General features: G+C 35.6%; 1 protein-coding gene across 6 annotated transcripts in view; it reads right to left on the bottom strand.

The window, feature by feature from the left end:
- LOC107602454 (espin) overlaps window positions 1-10,606 on the bottom strand; it is an 83,047-nt gene that overhangs the window by 49,951 nt on the left and 22,490 nt on the right. For all 6 annotated transcript variants that reach the window (XM_016294947.1, XM_016294949.1, XM_016294952.1 and 3 more), the window contains 2 exons: window positions 4,623-4,809; window positions 2,732-2,914 (listed from right to left, as the gene is read on the bottom strand). In XM_016294947.1, the coding sequence (XP_016150433.1) occupies window positions 2,732-2,914; window positions 4,623-4,809 (370 nt within the window). The remainder of the gene's footprint in view (window positions 1-2,731; window positions 2,915-4,622; window positions 4,810-10,606) is intronic.

Genomic DNA, 10,606 nt, shown 5'->3' with positions numbered 1-10,606 from the left:
TTATAATAATACAAATAGCAATGTGTAACATTTTACCATATTTAGTGCAACACTTTTATTTGTTCCACACAAAATATTGTTTTTCACTAAATGTTTGGATTTCTAAAATTATTGAATTTAATAATAATATAAAATGTTTCTAGAATAACTTTTGCTGCCGAATTATCCACTAACCTAGTTTATAATTTTTTGTCATAGATTATAAATATACATAGGCCTATATTTTTTCATATTTGTTTATTTTATTTTTCTTTATAATGAAGTAGTCTGTATCTAGTAGATTGTGAAAGAATCATTATCAGTTCCACACACGGAGATATATAAATACTACATTTATTTAAATGAGGGAAAAAAACTTCACTGGTATCGGATCGGTATCTGTATCGGCCAATACTGAACCCTAGGTATCGGAATCGGTATCGGAGGCGAAAAAGGCGGATCGGAGCATCCCTAATAGAAATAGAAAAAAAAAATCAACACGGAAAGGAAAAACATAAACCAGGCATCATTTAGCCATTGAACGATACTACAATACAACAGAATAAAGCTTAGGCTGCTGATTAAATAAATCCAACAAATAAAGCATATCCAACAATGCATAATAATTGCATTAATAATGACAATAATAATTATTTATAATATATTGTACATACAAAATGGAAAAAGAATATCACTTTTAAGTCAACTAAACTTTCTACTGAATTGCTATAGACTTGCTGAGAGTGTATACTAACCAAACCTTATATAATATGCTATAATATGTTGCCTATTTAATCTATTTTATTAAAGGGGTCATATGATGCTTTTTTAAAGATCATTATTTGGTGTAACAGAATATGTTGACATGATTTAATGTTCAAAAAACACATTATTTTTCAAATACTGTACATTATTGTAGGTCCTCTATGCCCCACCTCTCTCAAACGCTTCGTTTTCTACAAAGTCCCTCCTTCCGACAAGCGCAGTCTGCTCTGATTGGCCAGCTGACCCAGTGCATTGTGATTGGCCGAACACCACAAGCACTCGTCGGAAATGTAACGCCCCTTACCATAATCGCGAGGTTCATCTTTCAAAATAAATGTAAAGACAGAGCCCGAAAGGGGAACAGAGTCGCGTGACAGACACAGTGATGAAGCTGGTATGTGTTTGTGATGCTCTCTCTCTCTCTCTCTCGTGCACAAACACACACACACACACACGATGCGCAAAACTCCGCATTTGAACAGTCAATAGCAAATACTTGAACTAATAACAAAACAGTAGCTGATTCAGAAGCGCCAGATTGTCATAGCAAAGTCAGAATTACCTCCTCTCCTAGGTTCACGAAACGGTCGTCCATAAAATGCATTGCTGTTCTGTTGTAAGTAATCTTAATGCATCTACTTTCGGAAGGCCAAATAAAGTGCTTTTGCTTTCTCCTAGAAACACACACCGTCTTCCTGACATGCTGCTTCAACACTAACTGCGGTTACTGAAACCACATCTTCTTTCTTTGCGTGCACATTTGGGCGCATTATGCAAATATTTCCACATAGTGAGGTAGATATGTGGGGGCGTGTTAGAACGAGCCGTTTTAAGGGGGCGTGGCAGAGTCTTAACTTTGATAAAGAATATCTCTTTGGTTTTGAGACTTTAGTCTTTGCAACTTCAGGGATCTTATCTATGCACAATCAGCTTGTAACACTCCAAAGAGAAAGCAAAACTTGAAATTGCATCATATGACCCCTTTAAAGCCATATATATTCTGCCAAGACTTCAAAATGTCATGTTTAAGAATCTTTTTCTGGATTTTATTCAAATCAAAATCAAGAAATAGCTGCTCTTTTAATAGAATCATACAGTAAATCACTAAAACAGATATTTAATAATAATTAAGGATACTGTTAAATAGTTCATATAACACACCTGGCTGAAATAATGCACCTCTAGTTCGCAATGCCAACAAACAGTTTTGTGCGATGTTAAGTAATTAAACAGAATGAAGGATAAAGCAGGGCTTCTAAAAAACTAAAATCATCCGAAATGTAAAGTTTTAGTTACACGTGATTGTTAGATGAAGTCTCCACATCAGAATGATCAGATCCGACCTGGACACTGGATTCTGCCTGAAGAGATCGGTTTTGGTTTCTAAAGCTTATGAGTTTATAGAAACTTCAGAATGTAATGTTTAAAAATAATTTTCTTGATTTTATTCATAGTCACAACACAGCTTATCTTTTAATAGAATCATACAGTATATCACTAAAACAGACATTTGCTTTAGATTATAGATTATTTATAACATTTGTTTAGTTTTGATGTAAATCTTGGCATTCCATCTTAGATTAACCCGTTTGAGTGGGAGGTTCCACTAAACTATCTGTACCACAATCACTGTTGTCATATGTTGCATATAGTCAGCATTAAATCAGTTGTCCCCGTTACTTATTTACTTTATTTACATGTACCTGATCTTATTGTGCAGGAGTAATTTTGTTTTGTTTCCTAGAAAGAAACTAACGTTGTTTTAAAAATTATTTTCTTTTGACAGTAACAAAAAATATCAATCAATAAGAACAATAATAAAAAGAATTAAATGTATTTATGATGTATTCAATATGTCCTAGAGTTTTATATTCAAAATACAGTATCCTAATATAATTTCCCAGTGACGTGTTTTAGATGTTCGAGCTGTAAATACTATTGCAATAACATTTGCAAGGCGAGAGAGATGTGAGAAACATTCACATACCTCCAGCTCTCCGTTCTCGGCTGCGTCATGAAGAGGCGTACCACCCCAGCTGTCCGTCACGATCTCCCCACCGTGCAGGAGCAGCCAGCTGAGAACCTTGGCATGGCCGCGGCTGGCGGCAAAGTGCATGGCAGTGGCCCCATCATTGTCTCTGTCAGACAGGCTGATTTCTGTGAAACTCATCTATAGAAGACAGAAAGTCTGATCAAGAACCTACAGAAATGATGTTAAACAATGGTGCAAAGTACTGCTCATCATAGTAGCTCAAATAGCACACCTGGCTGAAATGATGCACCAAAAAAAAATCGTTTTGTGCAATGTCAAGTAATTAAACAGAATGGTACTTAAGTACTAAAACTGCCCAAAATGTAATCATTACAAAAAAAATGTTCCAACATTATTCCTGCCAGAAGAGATCCGTAAACAAAACCCAGTCACCAAAGTTTTGTCTGGTACCCAAAATCGGTTTACTGCAAATCTTGTCTGGTAAAATCCTTACTATATACGGTGAATAACTGTAATAGATCTAACCTTACATTTAATGTCATTTTACAGTAACATACTATTAAATTTGAAATATGAAAAAGAACAAGTCATCATATAATTTACAGTGAAAAACCATAAATTGACATTCCCAGAATTCCCTGCATGGCACTTCACATTCGATGTTTTTTGCTGAAATAGCTTGTTTTCATTTTTTTCTAATTAGTTATGTTCGTTAGGGTTATATGTTATATCGGTAACACTTTAGAATAGGGAACATTTATTCACTATCAACTACGACTTTTCCCTCGATAAATAACTAATAGTTAGTAAGGTAGTTGTTAAGTTTAGGTATTAGGTAGGATTAGGGATGTAGAATAAGGTCATGTATAATAAGGCATTAATATGTGCTTAATTAGTATTAATAAATGTCTAATATTCTAGTAATATGCATGCTAATAAGTAACTAGTTAAGAGACCCTAAAATAAAGTGTTACCGTTATATATCTAATGTTGTTAATTAATGCTAATTGCATTACTTTATTGTCGTGTGTGTTAACATAATGGTGTTTAGTATTTGTGCGAGTGACACTGTGTGCACCTTCTGTATATTAATATTTACTTCCTCAGCTTGTGGAAAAGCTGCTTCTGATGTCAGTGTATTACAAAGGTACAAAACAGATATTAGTATATTAATATTATGATCAGTTAATGAAATGTGTTTTTAATGTAAATTAAGTTAAATCTGTAAAACCTAAAATGGCAAAGTTCTGGCAACCATAGCTGCTATTTTTTTCCCTGTACATTTCACTGATTTTTTTAATCTTTTTTTATTACAGTGTAGGTTAAACAAAAATAGCAAGCATTACAAGAGCAAGGAAAATAATCATATAAAATCTAAAAACATAATAAAAATGACAAATAAATGATATAAATGAATAAATTTCATATATGACTAATGAGTACAAATGACTATAAAACAAACTTAAGGACAAGGAGAAAATAAAACAAAGCACAAATGTCTGGTTGCTCTCTTGAATACACATATACACACACACACACGCACGCACACATAGGTTGCTACTCAAACAAATCCTTAGATTTTTCAACATTAACAAAACAATATTCAAAAATTTTTTTTTGAAATGCTCAGAAATGTAGATGCTTTTCTGTAGCATTTGGTTGTTGCTGCTGTAGAACTTGTATATGTGGTATTTATGTTCCATTCCTGTGAGAGTGAAAATTATTTTCTGTGATAATCAATGTTGTGTTGATAAAGCACAATCTTGCGTTAAACCTGGGAACATTCCATGGCAAAATATTTGAAATCGGATGCTTTAAATCATACATGAAACATTATGCTTGCAGTACAGTACTCATCCATTAAGAACAACTGTTTTTGGCTCACCAGCCAGACGATGACAGTGTTGTGTCCCATCTGGGCAGCAGCATGCAACGGTGTCATCCCATCATTGGCTCTGATACTTGGCTCCGCCCCGCAGTCCTTCACTAGGTACTGGACGACTTCCAGGTGGCCCTCCTGACATGCAAGGTATAGTGGTGTGGCACCGTTCTTAGTTTGGAAATTGACAACTCTAAAACACAAGCAAAAACGAGGAAATTATACATTTAAAAAAAAATGGGTGAATAGAAATATGAAAATATTTAGTGTTCTTTACTTGAAGGGGTGTGCATAAGACTGACATGACACCTTCATAATCATGACATGACACATGTCATGAATATGAAGGTTTTTTATGCATGTTTATGACAACTGTCATTAAGTGTCATTTGCTCAGTTATGTAATTTTTAATGCAAAGATGACATTGTTTGAGATGTCTTTGTTATGGGCTATGGTTAGGGGTAAGGGTAGGGGTAGGGTTAGGTCAAATAATGTCATATTTGCATTACTTTTAGCAAATGGCTGCAATATAAAAAAGAGTGAAAAATTTAAGGGGGTCTGAATACTTTCCGTACCCACTGTATATATATATATATATATATATATTTTTTTTTACAACATGAGCAATAACCTGACCCAAAATTACTACACAGAACTCTGGAGTACCTTTAATTGCAGCATTACTGCATTAGTTTAAACTAATACGAAATGATAATTTCCAAAGCTGACTCTACAGGCCAGCAGACTGACAGCAGAAAGCAACTAACTAGCTTTACATCACCCATAATAATATTTCATATTATCTCACCACCATGACACTAGTGTGCTGTGAGTGTTGAGCCAAAGCGGTTCTAGGTATAGTTGCTGTGCGGTTGCTTGGGTGTTCTGGGCGGTTTCTAGGTGGCTGATATCTATCTGAAGTCAAAAGAAGCCACCCTCAGATCTCTGTGATATTCTGGTCTCTAGTCTCTATATAGTCCAAGGGTGTGAAACAGCTCCAAGTAGAATGTCATGTATTGTGATCTAGAAATCACAGTAATTATGACATGGCGTGAATGCAGCATACGGTAACAGAGAAAACAGGAAAAATACAGGAACTGAACTCAGGAGATTAAGAAAACTATATCGAAATAAGAGTCCTGGATGAACCAAAACTGTGATCATCTGCATAGCAAGTCTGAAGACTTAGAAGATAACAAGCTGCATGATTTTATGAGTTATTTGTGTCCACAGCATAAAAGTTAGGGGTTTTGCTCAAACTGTGCGGCTTTTTGAGGAGATACGTGCCATTTACCTTCCAAATCTGTTTGGACTTTTGATTTTCCAATGGCAGATAATAAAATATGCAAACATGTATACGTACATAGAGGGAGAGGCCCAAACCATATCTACAGCCCAGAATATCAGAGACTAAATGAGGACTTTTGACTATAGGCAACCACAAAGAGCCAAGCATTGTGAAAGAGAGTTTTGCATAGGCAAGCCCCATCAGAAAATGTAAACATTTTATTTTATTGTTTGTGTTTAAAGTGTGCAACAAATCTGACACACTTTCAGTGCAAATAAGTAATCAGTGCAAATAAGTAATCTTGGTAACACTTAGAATAGGGAACACTTATTCACTATTAGTATTAACTATGACTTTTCCCTAAATTCCTAATTTGCTGCTTATTAATAGTTAGTAAGGTAGTTGTTAAGTAGGTATTATGTATGTAGAATAAGGCATTAATATGTGCTTAATTAGTACTAATAAATGGCTAATATTCTAGTAATATGCATGCTAATAAGCAACTAGTTAAGAGACCCTAAAATAAAGTGTTACCATAATCTTTGTATATATCTTCTAGTTCAATCAATATTTAAGGGAAATTCTCCAAATATTTGCACCAAAAAAGACTAGTTAAAAGATTTTCAATCCATACTCCAGATGCATACTCCCCCACCACCACCACCAAATTATTATCAGTGATCTGATACTTCTGTTCAATTCAACCCAAAACCTTATAAATTATTACAAAGCATTATTACACATTGTTGACCCTCTGAGACAAAGTGATAGACCGGTCCAGTGTTTGTTGTTCCCAGGAGAAGCATGCAGCATTAATATGTCTGTCCCAGATCCTTCCTCAAAGTCACAGCAGGAGTTCTAGAAGAGAAGTCTTCCTATAAATACTATAAAGCTCAGCTTTATTTGGACACAGACTGACAAGGCATCAACGAGACTTTAAGTGGATCAGCGCTGCTTCACTCGCTGTATTCGCTGGCTCTGTCAGGAAAAAAACTATATCTTTCTAGAAGAAAAGCAATTGTTTTTATTGCTCAGATCCAACTTCACATAGTTTGCTCTCATATCCCCTCATCCCCTGAACCATCTTTATTATTTAAAGTAATGCAAAGAAATAGTTGCAGTATGTATGTTCCATGTGGCTTCACAAGGCTATGTTCAGAACAGAATATTGCCATACTACTCGTACTATTTCAGCAATATAGTATATATACTGTGCAATGTATGCAGACTTTCTATATCACCATAACATTTCCAATGTGACATATGAAGCTAAAGTAACATTACTATGTTGTATATATATATATATATATATATATATATATACATATATATGTGTGTGTGTGTGTGTGTGTGTGTGTGTGTGTGTGTGTGTTTTACACAAAATTAGATTCACAGTGCTAGACAGTCTTGCTGATTATAATGTTATATGTGATCCTGGAGCACAAAAGCAGTCTTAAGTCGCTGGGGTATATTTGTAGCAATAGCCAAAAATACATTGTATGGGTCAAAATTATAGATTTTTCTTTTATGCCAAAAATCATTAGAATATTAAGTAAAGATCATGTTCCATGAAGATATTTTGTAAATTTCCTACTGTAGATATATTCAAACTTAATTTTTGATGAGTAATATGCATTGCTAAGAACTTCATATGGACAACTTTAAAGGATATTTTCTAAATATTTAGATTTTTTTTGCACCCTCAGATTCCAGATTTTCAAATAGTTGTATCTCAACCAAATATTGTCCTATCCTAACAAACCATACATCAATGGAAAGCTTATTTAATCGGCTTTGTGGTCCAGGGTCCACAGCATATATTATATGTTCTATAAATGATATATAATGTTCTAGATTTGTCAGATTGCAATGTATTGTGCTCTCTCTCTCTCTGTCGCTCTCTCTCTCACACACACACACACACATACATACACAGTCAAATACAGGATTAAAGAGCGGAATTAAAACCTGCCAGTAACCAGGTAAACAGTCTGACTGCAGGAAAGCTTATTTAATCGGCTTTGTGGTCCAGGGTCCACAGCATATATTATATGTTCTATAAATGATATATAATGTTCTAGATTTGTCAGATTGCAATGTATTGTGCTCTCTCTCTCTCTGTCGCTCTCTCTCACACACACACACACACACACACACACACACATACATACACAGTCAAATACAGGATTAAAGAGCAGAATTAAAACCTGCCAGTAACCAGGTAAACAGTCTGACTGCGGGAATCATCTATTTCAACAATCAGACAAAACAAGGTGGTCAATTTAATAGCATTGTAAATAAATTCTGCATGCAATGGATATGTTTCACAGTAGATAGTTGCTGACATTACTGGATGACTGAGATGATGTGCTGTTAATATAAAAAACAAAATCAAAATAGCAAACATGTGACTGTGGTGGAGAGGCTTCCAAAAAATAAAGAGATGCTGAATTTTTAAAACAGGAAGAGGAATTAATCAGGGGCTCAGTCATTAGGAAGTGATCAGACACGTGAATCTTTCATGAGTGTAACCCTAACACCCATGTGCTGGGGTGGAGGGGCCAGAGCACCACACACACACACCAACAAAGCTACATAATGACCACAAATAAAACAAACATACACACAGATTAAACTTTAGTTGTTGATATGGCTACAATATGGACCAACTGAACCTCATTACATTTAGAATTTCATTTATGTTTCACTAATAAAACCAATGAAGAGTATTGGTGGTGCATCATAATAAACATTATTTTCAAAGTGAACAGCCTAGATTCATGTTGTCCGGAACTCTACGGAAACAGTGTTTGTAATGACATCACGACACTATTGTATGTTCACAAAGGTCCCTGACCTGATACAGCCTTATTTGCGGCACAGCCGTCCTTCCTGTATGAATAATTTAGGCTCGAGTGAAAAGGTAACAGAAGCAGCTGTCAGAAGATGTGTGGCAGAGCAAAGCACTTCAACCAACAAAGTCCCACTTGAACTCTTATTCACAAGGCTCAGTTAATCAGGTTTTTTTTATTGTTACATTAATGTTCTTACATGAGGAAGACCTTGATAAACAAGAACATGTCAACCAACTGTGAATGAGACAGGAGAGTAATTGAAACAGGCTGAAATTGGACATAAGGAGAAATTTGGGATAATGTACCACTTTTTCATGCAATTACAGTTAATGTGCTCCAATCTGATCACAGAGTCAGTATGCTGAATTTGAGAACAAGAACAGTCTGAAAGAATAATTCAAATTCTGTAAACTGTATGAACAGATTAAGGATCAGATAATGCTACTTCTCTTTCCTAGGGTTTAAGGAAAGTGCTGAAGGGAGAGTCACATATTCACATACACAATACCATTACAACAACCCTGTTAGACTGAGATAAATGATCAAAATGCCCCTTTTGTTACTGCTTTACAATCTCATCTCATCAGCTACTCTCTGTATTTGTAACTGATGTACACTGAAAAAAATGGTAGCCTAAAAAATGTGCTTCATGTGGTAACATCTGAACAATGTTATCTAACATTACTGAATCAACCTAAATATATTAGGTTACACCAACAAAAGTAAATTTAAGGTTAAGATCAGGTAAAAATAGCTCTTTAATTGCATGTTACCACTTTTTACAGTGTATCATGGTGAATATACAAAAAATGATCCTGTTTATACATTAAGGACTCGATTTTTGGTCTGTTTCTCATCAGAGGGTAGTCAATCTAAATTAGCCTGCCTAAAATATTTGACAAAAATATAGCAACAACTTTTTCACCTTTGATCCTTACACTTTATACAAATAAGAATCTATCCTCCCATCTCTGACACATGAGGTCATTAAAGCGAGTTAGTGCCCCTAATCTGCATTAGCTGGTTGTGTAACTGCCTCCCACCCCCTTTGTGGCACCTTATGTCTACACTGAGCTTTATGACCAATGCATTCATGTGAACCATTCGTTTTATCACAAGAGAATCACAGCGTGTCGTCCTCCATGGCCTGTGAGAACAGGATACGCATGAGCAACATCCCAATTTGATCTCTTCTCATAAATCGAGGGTTCCTTTCCTTTATCTACATCTGTCCCAGCACATGTTCTCCTTTCACAAAAGACACTGACACCCTAATGAGGCCAACATCGCTCCATTGAGCAGTCAGTCTGACCGGAGTTGATAATGCTTGATGTGTCCCGACCCGGTCAAAAGACAACATTTCTCGTGTGTGCTAGTCTTCTGCTTTTTTATTCTCTATTATATATTACATGGTAAATGTGAATTGCCTCTGCAACAAGCTATTTTGTGTCATTAATGTGTTCTTTTAAAGGTGACATATCATACTTTTCCAGGTTTTAAGTGCTATAATCAGGTCCCCAGTGCATCTACCAACCAAGGAAATGTGAAAAAGATTAACTCAGTAACTTTGTTTTGGGAAGACTTTTTCTGCAAGTGTCTGAGAAAACGAGTGCATCTGATTTTGCTCCCTTGGTGACGTAGCAAAGGGATCGTCTCGGTTACGTATGGTCACCCTCGTTCCCTAAAGGAGGGAACAGAGACGTCATGTCGGTGACCGACGAATTGGGATCTCACTTAGAGAGATCAATCCACTTTGAGTGTAAACTAAACGAGCCAATTTACATTGGCATGCGATGATTGCATCCAGCTGCTGCTGATCACAGCATGAGCATAAAAAGGCACCCAG

Source organism: Sinocyclocheilus grahami, unplaced genomic scaffold (assembly GCF_001515645.1).
Source record: "Sinocyclocheilus grahami isolate Dianchi unplaced genomic scaffold, SAMN03320097.WGS_v1.1 scaffold327.1, whole genome shotgun sequence".
Taxonomy (NCBI): Eukaryota; Metazoa; Chordata; class Actinopteri; order Cypriniformes; family Cyprinidae; genus Sinocyclocheilus; species Sinocyclocheilus grahami.
The sequence above is the reverse complement of the archived record's forward strand: the minus strand, read 5'-3'. Positions and strand labels throughout refer to the sequence as shown.